Source organism: Panthera pardus, unplaced genomic scaffold, assembly GCF_024362965.1.
Source record: "Panthera pardus isolate Hobbes unplaced genomic scaffold, ASM2436296v1 HiC_scaffold_7, whole genome shotgun sequence".
NCBI classification, from domain to species: Eukaryota; Metazoa; Chordata; class Mammalia; order Carnivora; family Felidae; genus Panthera; species Panthera pardus.
The window spans coordinates 29,955,433-29,974,176 of record NW_026527002.1 but is presented as its reverse complement, the minus strand read 5'-3'; the positions used below and the strand labels follow the sequence as shown (position 1 = coordinate 29,974,176).

Genomic DNA, 18,744 nt, shown 5'->3' with positions numbered 1-18,744 from the left:
TGGTCATTTTGAAATTACAACTATCAATTTCTCCCAGTCTTGGGAATGTTCCAAAACCTTAGAAATCAAGGGATGATCTTAGCTCCACTAATTTCAGAAAACAATTTATAATCTATTAGAACCAGCCCAAGCTAGTGATGACTACAAGTCCCAGGATGCAAAGCAGGAGCCTGGACCAATGCTGACTGTAGTTCCTCCACGGAACTGAAATCTGATCCCGTGTGCGGCAAACTAGGCGTCTTTGCCTCCATTTCTCAAAGTTAGTTTATAAAAATAAAGCTAGGGAAGAGAAAGTAGAATTCTTACCACAACACTAGGTCCAACCCAGCTGCCAAAGAGCCCTAGCCGCACGCACAATTCGAATTAGTGCCTCCGGGGGTAGGGGGCTGAGGAGGAGGGAGAAAAAGCTCTTTGCGTGACGTCACTTCCTGGAGAGGCGGCCCGGATTGGCCCCTCCCTCCACCTCGCAGGGATCCTGGGCTCCGCGGCAGCCGGGTAAAGCCGGGCTGAGGCAGTGAGCGGCTGCTTCGGGGGACGGAAGGTCACGTGAGGCTTCTTGGTCCCGTGGGTGGAGACGAAAAGCTGCGGTTAAGGAGGGTCGGATTTAACCGTCACGGGGAAGCGCGCTCTACGGAATCGCGGAGGGGGCTGAGGTAGGGACGAGGCGGCGGGCGCTTTCCCGGGCGCTCTTTCGAGTGACACCTGCGCCCCCTTGGCTGGCGGGCGTCTGGCGGACTCCACCGGAGGGTGGACGGGCCCCGCAGGAACCTTCGGGCCACCCTCAGGCCACCGCCGACTCTGCCGCGCGTCTGGAGGCGCTGGCCTCGCGCGGGGCGGCGGAGTTGGGACCGTCTTGGGGCCCCTGGGAGCCCCGGAGAGCGGTGGGTCTTCCCACCCAATGAGCCGAAATCCCGTGGCCTGCTCACCCTGACAAGGCACTCCTGAGGTCGAGCTGCCCCTGGGTTCTCCACTTTTCCTCTCGCCACCCACTTCTCTCTCCTACCTCGTTGCTCAGGCTCGGGCCACCTCACCTGCCTAAGGTTTTTCCAGCGTAGGACTAAGATGTCAGGCTTCGGAGCATCTCCATGCCAAGGCAAAAGTGAACACGCTATTAATGAGCCCAGTACGTTTTCTTAAAGTTTGGGTAGCGCTCACTTCTTTGTATGTCAGTGATTGTGTCGATACGCGCGTCCTTCCCCCAGCCCTGTGGCCTCAGGTAGTTAGTTGAGTAGCAAGGGGCAGGGCTATCCCACGGGCTTTGAAAAGGATAAGATTTCAGACTTTTATTTACTTCTTGGGAGTGTGGGGGGAGCATCAGGCAGAACCGAGGAGCAGTGAATCAGCAACTCGAGTTTCTTGAAACTTTGATGATGAGGAAGGTTGCCCAGAGCCACGTGCTGGATTAAAAATCTTACATCAGCGTCTTTTCCAAGCCCAAGCAGCTCCATTCCTACCTTTCTCACTAGTAGAGTTGCATAGATGTAGTTAAGATAGGCATACCCTTTGTTATGTGCCATTTCACAGCTCTGTAGTTATTACAGTTTCTTAGTTTATTATTTAACAACTTAGTGGTAAACCTTTTCTTCATTGTATGAGATTATTCTGAGACAAGATAAATTGGTCCTTTTGACAACAGATTATTGAGTATGAGTTGTAAAGATTTGTTGACTACCCTCAGTTTTTAGCATAGCAGGATTACTGATGATCTGGAGACTGAAGAACATTTTCACTTTCAACCTTTTCATATTTTAGGATATAAGTTTAATGTTCATTGGGTTTTATTTGATTAGTTTAAATTGACCAGGAGTTTTTCCAGTACATTTCATCCTGTATTTAGTAAACTAAAATTTTAAGAGCAGTTGATGTTTGCTTTGTAACATCTAAGCTTCTGGTTCACTGTTATTACTCAGGGTAATTCTTTAGAGTTTTGCTAATTAAATCAAACGGAATTATGAATAACTCTCCTCCCTTTCTTTTCTTCCCTCCTTCTATGTAGAACTGTCAGGACCGTAAGCAGACAATAAAGTTTCAGAAAGGGCTTTACCACTCGTCCTGTTTCCAATTCTTCTATGTAGGTGAAATCACGTTAGAATGAACATTACAGAAATCTATCACAAGGAAATGAAGTAGAGATTAAAAAGAACCTGTAGTATGAAAGTCAAGAAAAAGACTGGAGTAGTTTTACTCTCTTTACCTTGCAAATGAGAGTCCTTAGAGATGATAGTTTGGGATTAAAGAAAGAGGTTTGGGGCATGTTTTCATTCCACATAAAGTAACCGAGTGTCACAAAATCAAAAGAAATGAATGTGAACATTCTGGGGGTTTTGGGGATAACATTCCAAATTAAAGACTAACCTTCAATATGTTCTTCTCATTTTTAGATAGTGAATTCCCAAGAAGAAAATAATGGATTTCATATTAGTTATTCTCTAAATGTTTGGACTCAGCAGCGTATAGGTTTGTTGCAAAAGCTAAAAGAAGATGGCAACTCCTTATGTCCCAGTTCCTATGCCCATAGGGAACTCTGCTTCCACTTTTACAACCAACAGAAACCAAAGAAGTTCTTCTTTTGGGAGTATCTCAACAAGTTCAAACTCTTCCAAAGGCCAGTTAGAGGACTCAAATATGGGTAATTTTAAACAGACAAGTGTACCTGATCAAATGGATAGTACTTCATCTGTCTGTAGCAGTCCCCTCATTAGGACTAAATTTACAGGTGCAGATTCTTCCATTGAGTATTCTACTAGACCAAGAGAAAGTGAGGAACAAAATCCTGAAACAGTGTGTTTGGAAGATAGACCTTCTACACCTACTATATTGGGTTATGAGGTGATGGAAGAAAGAGCTAAATTTACCGTGAGTATTAACTTCTTCTGTACGTCAGTAGAAAGTGAAAAATTGGGTTTAATTGTTACCTATACTTGTAATTTCTTGAACATAAAATTCAAGTGGTTTTTACAACTCTAAATACTGTCATGCTGTAGTAAACCTTTGTTTTATTTGAATGAATTTTCACAAACGAGAAATTTCTGTGAAATTAGCACACAGATCAAGAAACAGAACAAGCATCCAAAATGCACCTCCCCCATGCTCTTTGTCAGTCAATACCCACTCTTCCTGATAGCCTGCATTAATTTTGCCTATTTTTGTACCTTATGTAAATGGAATTGCAGAGTATGTACTCTTTGAAGTGTGGTCTTTTCAATATTGTGTTTGTAAGATTTATCCTTAAACTTGCGTGTAATTATAGGTAGCTCATTTTTGTTACTGATCGTATTCCTTTTTTGTGAATATACTACAATTTATTAAACCATTCTACTGTTGAAGCATTTGTAGAATTTCCAGTTTGGGGCTGTTACAAATGCTACTGCAATGAACCTTTTGGTACTTGTCACTCAGTAAACACATGTACACATTTCTGTTTGGTATCTGCCTAGGAGTAAAACTGCTAGATTATATGCCTAGCTTTAGAAGATGTTGATGAACAGTGTGCCAGAGTGGTTGTACTAATTTATACTCCTGTAAGCAGGGTATGAGAGTTCTAGTTACACTACATTTTCCCAATGTGTGGTATTTTTCATCTTTTTCATTTTACCTATTCTGGTGGATAGAGTAATATCACATTATGTTCTTAATTTGCATTTTTTAAATGGCTAGTTAAATTGAAGATGTTTTTGGCCATTGGATGGATAGCCAAAACATTCCTGTTGTGAAGTATTTGTTCCAGACCTTTATTCCTTTTTCTTTGGGAAAGTTTTTTCCACTTGAATTATAGTTTTCTCTGCATTTTGCACATAAGTTTTTTCTTACAGCATGCATTGTGTTATCTCTCACTCTGTGGCTTGCCGTTTCACTTTCTTAATGATGCATTAGATAAACAAAAGTACGTAGTAATAAATATGCTTTATTAATTTATTAATATGCTTTATATATACTATACAAATATAAATATCTTAATACTTGTTCTTTTACGGTTAACACTTTTTTTTAACTTTTCTTTTTAATGTGTTTTTAATTTATTTTTGAGAGTGAGAGAGACCGAGCACAGGCATGGGAGGGGCAGAGAGAGAGAGGGAGATACAGAATCTGAAGTAGGCTCCAGGCTCTGAGCCCCACATGGGGCTTGAATTTGTGAACCATGAGATCATAACCTGAGCTGAAGTCAGATGCTTAACCAGCTGAGCCACTCAGGCATCCTAACACTTTTAAAATCTACCTATTCCCAGCTTACAAAGATGTTGGCCTATGTTTTCTTCAAAAACTTTATTGTTGGACCTTTCACATTTAGATCTGTAAAGCATCTGGAATTGATTTTTGTCTGTGGTGTGAGATAAGGGTCAAGACATTTTTTTCCCCTCAATATAGGATAAAGTAATCCGGTTTTTATTGAAAAGACAACTCTGTCTACATTTGCACAGTTGCTTATGTCATAAATCAGGCAATCATGAACATATGGGTTTCTGTGTTCCATTTTTCCTTCATTTACCAATTCCACATTGTCCTTAATTACTAATGCAGTATGAGAGGCCTGGCTACCTGCTGTCTTAAGTAGTCTAGCTTTGTTCTTCAAGACTGTCTTGGTTATCCTTGGCTCTTTGCACTGCAGTTGTATCGAATCTATAGACTGGAGAGAACTGACATCTATACACCACTGAGTCTCTGCATCTATGAGCCTAATCCATACACGGAAGTCATTAACTTCTTTTAATGTTTTGTACTTTTCAGAGCAGAGGTCTTTCATTTTTAAGTTTTTTTTTTTTTTTTCTTTTTAAGTAATCTCTATACCCAACGTGGGACTCAAACTCACAACCCCAAGATCAAGAGTCACATACTCTACCAACTGAGCCAGCCAGGTGCCCCTAGTTTTATTTCTGAATACTGAGAAATATGTTGTTTGATGTTCTTGATACCTTGTTTTGTTTTCTTTTTGTTAATTGCTAGTTTATATGTTATGGTCTTGTGTGTCGATGTGTTTCTGTATCTGGAGACCTTGCTGAATATACTTATAATTGAAATAGTTCTTCTTGGATTTTCTTGATACAAAGTTTTTATGTTTACTTCAACATTTCATGCTATAAACCTATGACAGTATAGTAGGACCTCCAAGAAAAAAGTTGTTGTGATAACTTTTTTTTGTTATTAGGGATTTTTGTTGTTAGGGATATGTTTAATTTTTTTTTAAGTTTTTTATCAGTATAGTTGACACACAGTGTTATGTTTGTTTCAGGTGTACAACATAGTGATTCAACTTTTCTACACATTATGCTATGTTCACCATAAGTGTAGCCACCCTTTGTCACCACACAACACTGTTGCAGTGTCATTGACTATTTTCCTTATGCTGTACCTTTTTCCCATGACTTATTCATCCATAACCGGAGACCTGTATCTCCCTTTACCCATTTTGCACTTTCACCTACCCCTCTTTCCTTCAACAACCATCAATTCTCTATATTTATAGATCTGATTCTGCTTTTTGTTTATTCATTTGTTTTGTTTTTTTAAAATTCCACATAGTGATATCATATGCTATTTGTCTTTCTCAGTCTGACTTATTTTGCTTAGCATAATACCCTCTAGGGTTCATCCATGTTGTCACATACAGCAAGATCTCATCCTTTTTTATGGCTGTGTAATATTCAGTTTTGTATATGTGTCTATTTGTATGTCTATATATGTGTGTGTATGTGTTTATATACACACCACATCTTCTTTATCCATTCATCTATTAGTGGACACTTAGGTTGCTTCCATATCTTGGCTACTATAGATAGTAATGCTGCAGTAAACAAAGGGGTATATCTTTTTGAATTATTGCTTTCATATTCTTTGGGTAAATACCCAGTATTTATGGTAATTCTATTTTTAAATTTTTGAAGAACCTCCATACTGTTTTCCACAATGACTGTACAAATTTACATACCCACCAACAAATGTACAAAGGTTCCTTTTTCTCCACATCTTTGGCAACACTTATTATTTCTTACCATTTTTATTTTAGCCACTCTGATAGATATAAGGTGATATCTCGTTCTGGTTTTGATTTGCATGTCCCTTATAGTTAATGAAGTTGAACATCTTCTATTCATGTGTCTATTTGTCAGCTGTATGTCTTCTTTGAAAAAATATCTATTCAGGTCTTCTGCCCATTTCTTTTTAATGTTTATTATTTATTTTTGAGAGACAGATTACAAGTGGGGGAGGTACAAAGAGAGAGGGAGACACAGAATCCAAAGCAGGCTCCAGGCTCTGAGGTGTCAGCACAGAGCCCAATGCAGGGCTTGAACCCATAAACAGTGAGATCATGACCTGAGCCAGAGTCAGACGCTTAACTGACTAAGCCATCCAGGTGCCCCATAATACCCATTTTTAATTGGATTACTTGTGGATATTCTTGATGTGGAGTTGTATAAGTTCTTTATATATTTTGGATATTAGCCCCTTATCAGATACATTGTTTGCAAATAATTTCTACCGTTCAGTAGGTTGTCTTTTAGTTTTTTTGATGGTTTCCTTCATTTTGCAAAAGCTTTTTATTTTTATGTAGTCCCAATAGTTTATTTTTTCTTTTGTTTCCCTTGCCTTGGGAGACATATCTAGAAAAATGTTGCTAAGGCTGATGTCAAAAAATTTGTTGCTTGTATTCTCTTTTTTTATTGTTTCAGGTCTCACATTTAGGTCTTCAATCCATTTTGAGTCTATTTTTGTGTAAGGTGTTAAAAAGTGATCCAGGTTCACTTTCCAGTTTTCCCAGCACCATTTATTAAAGAGACTGTCTTTTTCCTATTGTATGTTCTTGCCTCCTTTGTCATAGATTAATTGACTGTATAAGTAAGAATGGGTTTATTTCTGGGCTGTCTATTCTATTCCATTGATCTGTGTATCTATTTTAGTGCCATTACCTTACTGTTTTGATTAGTATAGCTTTGTAGTATATCTTGAAATCTGCGAATATTGATACCTACAGATTTGTTCTTGTTTCTCAAGAGTGCTTTGGCTATGCAGGGTTTTTTGTGGTTCCAATTTTAGGATTATTCTATTTCTATGGAAAATGGCTATTGGTATTTCAATAAGGATTGCATTGAATCTGTAGATTGCTTTGGGTAGGATGGACATTTTAACACCATTCTTCCAGTCCATGAGAATGGAATGTCTTTCCAATTGTTTGTGTTGTCTTCAATTTCTTTTATCCTTGTTTTGTAGTTTTCAGAGTACAGGTCTTTCACCTCTATGGTTAAGTTTATTCTTAGGTATTTTATTCTTTTTGGCACAAATGTAAATGGAATTGTGTTCTTAATTTCTCTTTCTGCTACTTTGTTACTAGTATGTAGAAATGCAACCAATTTCTGTGTATATATTTTATATTCTGCAACTTTACATAACTCATTAATTCTGGTAGTTTTTTGGTGGAGTCTAAGATTTTTTGTGTACAGTATCATATCATCTGCAAATAGTGATGGTTTAACTCTTCCTTACAAAAATGGATACCTCTTATTTCTTTTTCTTATCTGATTGCTGTGGCTAGGACTTTCAGTACCATGTTGAATTAAAGTGGCAAGAGTGGACATCCTTGTCTTGTTCCTGATCTTAGAGGAAAAGCTCTCAGTTTTTCCCCACTAAGTATGATGTTAACTGTGGGCTTTTCATATATGGCCTTTATTATGTTGAGATATCTTTTTTCTAAATGTATTTTGTTGAGAATTTTTTCATGAACAGGTGTTGGATTTTGTCAGATGCTTTTTCTGCATCTATTGAAGTGATCATATGATTTTTATCCTTTGTATTGTTGATGTGGTGTATCATGTTGATTGCTTTGTAGATGTTGAGCCATTCTTGCATTCCCAGAATAAGTTCCACTTGATTGTGGTGAATGATCCTTGTAATGTATTGTTGAATGCAGTTCGTTAATATTTTATTGAGGATTTTTGCATCTATGTTCACCAGAGCGTTGAGATAATTTAAGAAGAGAGACAATCTTTGGAGTTAAATTTTCATGAGACTGGTGATGTGTTGGGAAATCTGCATGGACCTGAGTTTTTTTGGAAATTAAAGTAAAGTGGTAACTCATTTTCTAGAGGGAAAGAAGTAAGTAACAGTTGTAAAGTCATTTTTATTCATTAATTCATTAATTCAACATTTTGGGGGTACAGCAACCCAAATGAGTGAATGATAGATAAAGTAAACTTTTTTAAATGCTGGTATGTCATATGGTGATAAGTGCTATAGAGGAAAATAAAAGAGTGAAGGAAGTTCCCCCACAACTGGAGTTGCAATTTAAATAACATTGTCAATCATGGCCTCATAGAAAAGATATTAGCACTAAGAGACAGCAAACCATGAGAGTATGTGGGGAAAGAATTTTCCTGACAGGTGAGACAACTACAGAGACCCTGGTGGCTGATAGCAAAGAAGCCATGGGGAGAGATGTAGGAACTGAAATAACAAGTAAAGACAAGGGAGTGTGACACACAGATCAAATAGAGCATGTAGCCATTGTAAGGCCATTAGATTTTACTCTGCACAAGATGAAAATCTTTGAAAATGTTTTAAAGGATTTAAATGTTTAAATTTAAAAAGTTTTAAAGTCACATGATCTGACTTAATTTTTAAAAAAGATTGATCTGGCTGCTGAGTTGAAACTAGATTTTGTGGGGGAATAATGGAAACGGAAGGTATTAGGTTCTTGCAGTAATCCACGGTAGATGACATGATGGTGGCATGGACAGGGTGGTGGGAGAATTTCTAACAAGTGATCAGATTCTGACACATTTTGAAGATAGAACCTTGAGATGTGGGAGAAAAAGAAATCAAAGATGATCCCAAAGTTTTTGGGTAAAAAATGAGAAGAATAGGATTGCCATTTAATTAGATATCAGATTATGAGGGCAAGATCAGGATTTGGTTTTGGACATGCTAGGTTTGGGATACCTAGTAGACATCAAAATGGAGATGTCATGTACCTGTCTGTGTATGTACACGTAGTGTGTACGCAAGCATGTATTATGTATATGTATATTAATATAAGTTGAATTTAGGGGAGAGGTCTGAGCTGGAAATACAAGCTTGGGAGGAATCTTAGGTTTGTAAGATAATGTTTCCTAGATATATTTCTTTGAATTGATCTCTTAACTAAACAAGTATTAAGAATGACTGGTAAGATCTGGTAAAATAGAGAGCATCAAGTCTTTGAAAATTGTTTAAGAGGAAAAGTGGGTGTGCCTGGGTGGCTCAGTCAGCTAAGCGTCCAACTCTGATCTAGGCTCAGGTCATGATTTCCCAGTTCTTGAGTTAGAGCCCTGCATTGGGCTGTGCACTGACAATGCGGAGCCTGCTTAGAATTCTCTCTCCCCCTCTCTCTGACCCTACGCGATTCATGTGTGTGCTTGCTCTCTCTCTCTCTCTCTCTCTCTCTCTCTCTCTCAGAATAAATAGGAATTTTTTTTTTTTTTTAATTTTAAAAATACAAAGAACAAAAGTGACTAGGAGGAGTGATGAGTCAGATTGGGAAGGATTGGGCTGCTTCAGTTGGTAATGTTTTCTTTCCTGCACTTGGTACTAGTTACCTGAGTGTGTTTGTTTTGTGAAAATTCATCAAGTTGTATACTTATAATTTCTGTGCTTTTCTATGTGTATTTTGTAATTAAGTATATGCTTCTGCATAGTTTACTTACAAAGTAAATATGTACAAAGTTGTATATACTAAATTTCCAGTAAAGAGTAGAAACCATAAATGCTATTAAAACATAGAGGAGGGAATGATCAGTAGTGTCCATATTGTTTTTATTGAAAGCACTACTTAAACAAATAGAAACATGGGAGAGCTTTCTAGAGAAGACAAAGCACAAAAATCTGTACTTTGTCTTTCTTAGAGAAGCAGAAGTGCTCAGGGGCCACTGTGGAGAGCAACTTAGAAAGGAGTGTTCATTTTTTAAAACAGGAAAATAAAGACCATATGGATTATGTGTAGATAACACTTATTACCATATGACGTTGACTTTTATTATGCATCAGTTATTCATACTCACAAGTTTGGAAGCTAAGTTATCCCTTTTGTTTTGATTAGTAACTCCTAAAAAATGTTTCTTTAGTATCTCCTTTGCAACTATCTTAGATCAGGACTTTCTGCAGACCTTAAAGGGTATCTGAATAATCTTCGTCATCCTAATATGTTACCTTGAGATGTGGGACAGTTCAACCCTAATCCTTGCTGATTCCTCATTCCCCCCTTAAAAGTTCAAAGAGAAGTCTGGTAAGGGAGAAAATTCAAATGATAAGGATGATCTAGCCCCTAAATAACAAGTCTTCTCTACAGCAACCAGTAGGACTCTGTGAGCCACAGAAGTAAAAAGCAGATGAAATTATATTTAATAATATAGTTTATTTAACCTAAAACCATTTATGAACCTTTTTTTTTCATTCTAAGTCTTTGAAATTTGGTGTTTATTTTACACTCATATCACCTGTCATTTGGGACTTGTCAACATTTCACGTGTTCAGTAGCCACCTGTGGCTAAAGTGCACTTCTAGAGCTCCAGCTGAACGTTATTCCACAGCTGACTTCAGGAAAAAAAGTTACTCATTATTAAGAGGGTTTCACTGGTTCAGCAGATGGGTATTTAGTATTTCACATGTGTCATGTATTTAGCCCAAAATACTGTACCAAAACTATCAGGAGACGTTCTCTGAGATTCTCTTATACATAGTACTTCCTCATAAGTTCTAAAATTATACTTACAAAAAATAGAATTGAGTTTGCTTATAATATGCTTTTTTAAATTATTGACTTGCCTCAACCAAGTTTTTTTTGAAGCCTAGATAATTGTGCATAATTATAGAAATGTAAACTTTTATATAATATGGATATTTTTTTACCTGCATTTCAGCCTTGAAGATTGAAACAACATCAAATGTATTTGAAAACTTTGCTTAATAGTTATTGAATTTAGAAGTTAAATTGATTGTATAGGGCAAGAGTGGCTATTTTTCAAGCATGATTAAGTCTTTCATCAATTTTAGAATATTTTATCATAAAACATATTTTGGAACTGAGGAGTTTATTTAGCATGTGCCAGAAAAGCATTTGTCTCAAATTTGTCACACTCATGTTTCTTAAGACCTGAATCTTGCTTTTGATGCCTGCATTGTAATAATTTGTATATTTGATGGTCCAAGTGACTTCCGATATTTTTTACATACTAATTGTTATCCAGGTTTTCAAATAAAAGTTTTAAAAATATTTGATTTGGAGTTTTAAATATCTTATATACATTTTTTTTTCAGTCTCTCTCTCTCTTTCTCTGCACAGGTATATAAAATACTAGTAAAGAAAACCCCAGAAGAAAGCTGGGTGGTTTTCAGAAGATACACTGACTTCTCTAGGCTTAATGATAAAGTAAGTCCTTAGATAAATCTAAAATGGACTTTTCAGTTTTGCATTATTAACTGTTACAGTTAAATTTGTGGTTTTTCCTCCTCATGAGCTACTTGAGTGAAGTCAAATCTTTGCTAGTTCCTAAGAAAATTAACTATTTCACTTAATTTTAATAGCCTAAAGACCCATCTCTACACACAATTTCTTTATTTTGGAAAAAAAAATTATTTTTAGTATAAAAATGTGAAAACCTTAAAATTGCTAACAGAAATATAAACGATTATATAACCTTGTGAATTTGAAAAAGGTATGTGTATATAAGATCTCCTAAACCATGTGACAATAAGAGAATGAACAAAAAAAGTATTTCTACCATGTTGTATTAGTTTTCTATTGCTGTTTACCAATAGCACAAACTTTATGACCTAAAACATACCTTTTTATTATCTAGTGATGTAGGATCGCTTCTCAGCCTTTTGGCTAAGATCAAGTGTAGTGATTTAGGTGGGCTCAGCTGGGTTTGCCACTTGGGGTCAGACAAGGTCAAAATCAAGCTGTTGCCTAGACTGGGCTCTTATATGGAGGCTCTAAGAAAGTATCAGCTTCCAGGCTCATTCAGGTTGTTAGCCGAGTTCAGTTTCTTACACTTGTAAGACCAAGCTCCCTATTTCCTTGCGGTTGTCAAGCAGAGGTGTTCTGAGCTCATAAAGAGTGCTGTCCAGCCCTTGTACCTGGCCTCTCCACCTTTAAAGTCAGCAATAGCCAGGTCAGGTCCTTTTTGCGCTTTGAATCTCTGACTTTCTCTTCTGCAGTCAACAAGGAATAAAGCTGTACTTTTAGAGGACTCGTATGATAAGATTAGGTTTACCCAGATAATCCCATTTTAAGACCAATTAAAGAGTAACCCTAATTACATCTGCATACAAATCTCTTTTGTGTAACATAACAAAATCACAACACCAGGAGCAAAGGTCATGAGGCCATCTAGAATTCTGCCTACTGCATTTATGAAACAGAATAATAATAAAAACCCTCAATATATTAAAAACTCTTGGGACACCTGGATGGCTCCGGTCGGTTAAGCATCTGACTTCGGCTCAGGTCACGATCTTGCGCTCAGAGCCTGGAGCCTGCTTCAAATTCTGGGTCTCCCTCTCTCTCTCTGCCCCTTCCCCACTCACACTCTGTCTCTCAAAAAACGAATAAATATTAAAAATAAAAAATTAAGGGGCGCCCTGGGTGGCTCAGTCGGTTAAGCGTCCGACTTCGGCTCAGGTCATGATCACTCACTCTGTGATCCAGCCCCATATCGGGCTCTGTGCTGACAGCTTGGGAGCCTGGAGCCTGCTTCGGATTCTGTGTCTCTCTCTCTACCCCTCCCCCGCTCATGCTGTGTCTCTCTGTCAAAAATAAATAAACATTAAAAAAATTTTTTTTAATTAAAAAAAACTCTTAAAAATAAAACAAAGTAAACCAAAAAGTAGAAAATACTGTAAATGGTGTGAACAAGGCAAGCCATAGAAGAAATATAAAGGACCAATAAAGTTAGAAAACATTTAATATCACAAAGTACTCCAAAGAAAATTAAGGAACTCTTTTGTACCCATCAGGTTGACAGACATTTAAGTGGCGTTATCCGTTGTTGGAAATACGAATCTTCCTAGGGTACATGGCTTCCTAAAGTTGTGCTTAATCACATTTCTGGGATAGGAGAAATCATGGATATGGGCAGGCAATATTTAGTTCAAAGGATACTTTTCACCATGTTTTGTTCATTGTTATTTTCTTCATGTTTTAATTTGTTTTTAATACTTAAAAATTAGAACCAACCTAGATTTCTAGTACGGAATTGATTGAGCAAATGGCAGTAAGAATGTAATAGAGGAAGAAAAGCTGAGCTGTGTCCACAGGGCTAGAGGGAAATTAGAGGAGGTAGATGAGGGTAGTGGTATTTAAAGTATTATTTGTAATGTAGTTCTGCCATTATATATGAATTTTATGTATTGTTCTTGAGTTCTTATATTACTGTAATATAAGAATTATAAAACCTATAATTATAATTTTATAATTTAAAATAATTTAAATTTATAATATAATACACAATATATAACATTGTATATTATTATATATTATGTATATTATATATAGTTATATTGTACATAATATATATAATATAAATTTATAACTTATAATATTGTAATTTATAATTATAAAACCTATAATTATAAACCCAGAATTATAAAACCTATAATTTTCTACCTCTGTTGATTTTTTTAAATAATTAAGCAAACAAGAAGATCAAAGTAATTCGTGAAGTTACCAGATACCAAAATGGAATTCTTAGCTTTCTTATGAAATTGTTATAATTTTTGTTCATGAAGACTAATTTCTAACAGTTTCTCTTTAGAGCTATATAATCCTTTATGACTTGCTATTTTTCTTTTCAGGGTTCAACTATTATTTAGTGTTTATTTCTCTTCATCTCTCTAGGTGCATCTTTATATTGCTGTGTTGTTAGGCAAGTTGAGATTTAGATAACTCTTAAGTTTTTAAAGAAAGATTAGTAAGAATTTAAATTAGTAAATATCTCCTTGATATTCCAACGTGGGCACCTAAAATTAATAAGTATCTATGTCAGTGTTCCTAGGTATCAGAAATAGCTCTACCCATCACCTGCTTTTACTTGCAAGAATCAAAAAATGTGTGTAAAAGTCAAGCCACAGCCTGGGAGAAAATATTTGTCATACCTGTATCTGACAAAGACTTGTATCAGGAATATATAAAGAACTCTTGTAACTTAATAATAAAAGATAAATAATCCATTTTTTTTAAGTGGAGGGGTTAAAAGATTTAACTAGATAATTCACCAAAGATATGCAGATCCAAATAAGCACAGAGAAGATAGTTAACACGATTTGTCAACAGAGGAATGCATATTAAAGCCACAGTAAAGTACTACTATGTACTCACCAGAATGGCTAACATTAAAAGGATGGACAAGGCCTAGTATTAGCAAGGATGTGGAGCAGTTGTAATGCCTATGTACCCACAACTGGTAGAAATTAATAAGTAAAACACTTGAAGTAAGAAAAACTTAGCTGGATTTTATTCTTTATTTAAGTTTATTTCATGTAGTTAACAGGATAGATTTTGTAGAATTGCTATGATTGAGTTGAACACTGTGTTTTCTTTTTTTCTTCTTTTTCAGTTAAAAGAGATGTTTCCAGGCTTTCGATTAGCACTTCCACCAAAACGCTGGTTCAAAGATAATTACAATGCCGACTTTTTAGAAGATAGACAATTAGGATTGCAAGCGTTTCTTCAAAATTTAGTGGCTCACAAGGACATTGCTAACTGGTATGTGACAAACTTAAATAAGAGGTTATAGGTGCATTCCAACAACTTGTTTAAACTGAAGAACAAACACAGACCATAGTTAATTGAAGCACAAAAAAATAGGGTAGGAATATAATTACTTGGCCTCTCCAATACAGCACTATTTGGAATTTTCTTGCTTTTTATTGGTAAGAATTTTACCTGGTGGGACGGACTCAGTTGGTCAAGCATCCAACTCTTTTTTTTTTTTTTTTTTTTTTTCCCCAATATATGAAATTTATTGTCAAATTGGTTTCCATACAACACCCAGTGCCCATCCCAAAAGGTGCCCTCCTCAATACCCATCCCCCACCCTCCCCTCCCTCCCACCCCCCATCAACCCTCAGTTTGTTCTCAGTTTTTAACAGTCTCTTATGCTTTGGCTCTCTCCCACTCTAACCTCTTTTTTTTTTTTTTTTTTCCTTCCCCTCCCCCATGGGTTTCTGTTACGTTTCTCAGGATCCACATAAGAGTGAAACCATATGGTATCTGTCTTTCTCTGTATGGCTTATTTCACTTAGCATCACACTCTCCAATTCCATCCACGTTGCTACAAAAGGCCATATTTCATTCTTTCTCATTGCCACGTAGTATTCCATTGTGTATATAAACCACGATTTCTTTATCCATTCATCAGTTGATGGACATTTAGGCTCTTTCCATAATTTGGCTATTGTTGAGAGTGCTGCTATAAACATTGGGGTACAAGTGCCCCTATGCATCAGTACTCCTGTATCCCTTGGGTAAATTCCTAGCAGTGCTATTGCTGGGTCATAGAGTAGGTCTATTTTTAATTTTCTGAGGAACCTCCACACTGCTTTCCAGAGTGGCTGCACCAATTTGCATTCCCACCAACAGTGCAAGCATCCAACTCTTGATTTTGGCTCAGGTCACGATCTGATTGTTCGGGAGATCAAGCTCTGCATTGGGCTCTGTGCTGACAGTACAGAGCCTGCTTGGGATTCTCTCTCTCTTTCTGTGTCCCTTCCCCACTCACACACGTTCTCTCTCTCTCTCAAAATAAATAAATAAACATTAAATTAAAAAAAGAATTTTATTTGGCATTTGATTTGTATTAACACTTGTAAAAAGTCAGCAAAGTTAAAAATTTTTCAATGTAAAAAAATTTTCTAAGTTAAAAATTCAGTGTACCATATACTCAGCCCAACTGTAAACTTGATTTTAGTATTTAGTATTTTAGCAATCATTTAAACAAAGTGGCCCACATATTAGAATTTTGGTTAACATGACACTATATAATTATATTTCTCCAAAGTAGTGCAAAAATATGAAGATTGGGAAGTTGGGTTAATTTATAAGTTATATATATGCAATCATATATGCAATTCCCTCTTGACAAGGATATCTTTCAGATATCTCAAAGTGATCTCAAACTGGGTAAAAGCTTACTCTTTAGACTTTTTTCCCAATGTTCAGCAACATCATTTATCCAGCACCTGGTACTTATCGTTGATACAATCCTCCTACCCTTATCCCTTCCTTTATGTTTTAAATTCCACTCAAATCTGTCTACTTTTCTCCATTTCTACCATCACCACCCTGATCTAAGCAGTTATCTCTCACCTGAATTACTGCAAAAGCTTTCCCTCTGGTTTGCTTGATCCACTCATATTTCTGTAGCCCATTGGAGCCACAGTGCTCTTCAGCTATATTGGTCTTTTAATTTTCCAAAGTCACATTGCTCCTTGGTCCCTTAGGGCCTTCAAATATCGTGTTCCCTGGAAAGACAATGTTTCACACTACTATCCCACCCAGCCATGGCCTAGATAACACCTATATGTCCTTCACATTTCAGTTAAAAACTTCACTTCCTCACATAACTGGTTTTCCTGACCCAATTCCTCATGCACCACCACCACCAACAAAGACTAGTTTAGTTCTATTTCATAGTACCTGTACCAGTCCCTCTCAACTGGTTCTGAAAGTCAAAACCTAATGCCTTAAGTAAGACACACATTGTATCTATGAATTAACTTCTCTAGGCTGGTACTAGTTATGTGCCAGTCTTAAGGGAACTGAGAAAATAGTCAAATCATTGCCTTTAGCATCTAAGACTCTCCTGAAATCCCAGCTAAGAAAGGCTGGTTGGTACTTGAATTTCATAGCATTTCAGTTTGTGACTATTTATCTGATTATTTGATTTTCACCCACCTGGTTGTAAGGTAAATATGTAATAGTAGGTTACGTGGCTGTTTTACTCACCATTCAGTGTGCAGTGCTTAACACAGTGCTAACACAAAGTCTGTGCTCAATAAGTACTTGTTAAACAAATGGCTGAAATGTTGATAATTGCTACTGTATTATTATTACAAGAAAAATATTTTGGGGGTGCCTGGGTGCCTCAGTTGGTTAGGTGTCCAATTCTTGATTTCGACTCAGGTTATGATCCCAGGGTTGTGGCCTTGAGCCCCACATCAGGCTCCATGCTGAGCTTGGAGCCTGCTTGAGATTCTCTCTCTCAGGGCAACCTGGGTGGCTCACTCTGTTAAGTAGCTGACTTTTGATTTCAGCTCAGGTCATAATCTCACAATTCATGAGTTCAAGTCCCACATCGGGCTCTGTGCTGACAGTGCAGAGCCTGCTTTGGAGTCTCTCCCTGTCTTCTCTGCCCCTCTCCTGCTCATGCTCACTCTCTCCTCTCTCTCTCTCTCTCCGTCCCTCCTTCCCTCCTTCCCTCCTTCCCTCTTTCTCCTTTTGCCCCTCTCTACCACTTGTGTTCTCTCTCAAAAAAAAAAAAGAAAGGAAAAAAAAGAAAAAAGTTTGAAGTAAATATAACTCAGTGTGCACTCTAGGTAGTAGGAACACGGAGGTCCCTACTTCTCAAAATTTGTACATCTCAAAAGCAAAAAGGAAGTTAGTGTTAATTCAGACACACAGAGAAAGAATAAAAACCAAAAAACTCTCAAATCATAAAGATTTTGAAGAAATCTTTTGAAGAAAATATATTTTATATGATACCATAAAAGAAAATAAGTCAACATATCTTATCCCCTTTTTCTTTTAGTCAGTAAACCTTTATGTCTTAGTATTGAAAATATCATGGTGACTTAAAGTCACATTTATTCTATAAATAACTATACTTTATATAATGAAATATTAAATAAATCATATTAATAAGCTGATTTTGTGGTATCTTGATTTTTTAGTGAAAGTGTATCTTAGTTTTATTGCATTTTTTAAAAATTATTGGTAATAAGGGGGCACTGGGTTGGCTCAGTTGTTTCAGTGTCCTATTTTGGCTCAGGTCATGATCTTATGGCTCAGGGGTTCAAGCCCCGCGTCAGGCTTTGTGCTGACAGCATGAAGCCTGCTTCGGATTCTCTGTCACCCTCTCTCTCGGCCTATCCCCTGCTTGTGTGCATGCTCTCTCTGTCTCTGTCTCTCTCTCTCTCAAAAAAAAAAAAAAAAAAAAAAAATTGGGGCACCTGGGTGGCTCAGTCAGTTAAGCATCCTACTCTTGGTTTCAGCTCAGGTCACAGTCCCACAGTTTGTAAGTTTAAGCCCCGCATTGGGCTCCGTGCTGATGGTGCAGAGCCTGCTTGGGATTCTCTCTCTTGCCCTCTGTCTCTGCCCCTCCCCTGCTTGTGTGCACTTTCTCTCTCAAAAAAAAAATAAACTAAAAAAAAAAAAAATTCCTAAGAACAACATAGGGGAATGCTTAACTTTGGACCAAAGAAAAATTCACAGTAGGATTTATAATTCTACCATAGAAAGAGAAAAGACATACTTCCTGAAGTTATCCATGGCCAAGATTATTGTCTCATAACCTTCCTCTTAAAAGAAGTAGGAGGTTAGGGGCACTTGGGTGGCTCAGTTGGTTCAGCATCAACTCTTGGTTTGGGTTCAAGTCATGATGTCACAGCTGGTGAGTTCAAGCTATGCATCAGGCTCTGTGCTGATGGCAGGGAGCCTGCTTGGAATTCTGTCCCCCCCTCCCCCCCCCCCCACCTTTCTGCCCCTCCACTGCTCTTGCTTTC

General features: G+C 37.1%; 1 protein-coding gene across 2 annotated transcripts in view; it reads left to right on the top strand.

Moving 5' to 3' along the window:
• The first annotated feature begins 443 nt into the window (after window positions 1-443).
• The window catches only part of SNX16 (sorting nexin 16), a 43,340-nt gene continuing 25,039 nt past the window's right edge, over window positions 444-18,744 (top strand). The window contains exons 1-5 of one of the 2 annotated variants that reach the window (XM_019453366.2): window positions 444-653; window positions 2,382-2,629; window positions 2,717-2,856; window positions 11,306-11,392; window positions 14,580-14,728. In XM_019453366.2, coding sequence (XP_019308911.1) covers window positions 2,482-2,629; window positions 2,717-2,856; window positions 11,306-11,392; window positions 14,580-14,728 — 524 coding nt within the window. In that variant the 5' untranslated portion in view covers window positions 444-653; window positions 2,382-2,481. Of the gene's footprint in view, window positions 654-2,381; window positions 2,857-11,305; window positions 11,393-14,579; window positions 14,729-18,744 lie in introns of both variants that reach the window. The other variant, XM_019453365.2, reaches the window with a different exon arrangement.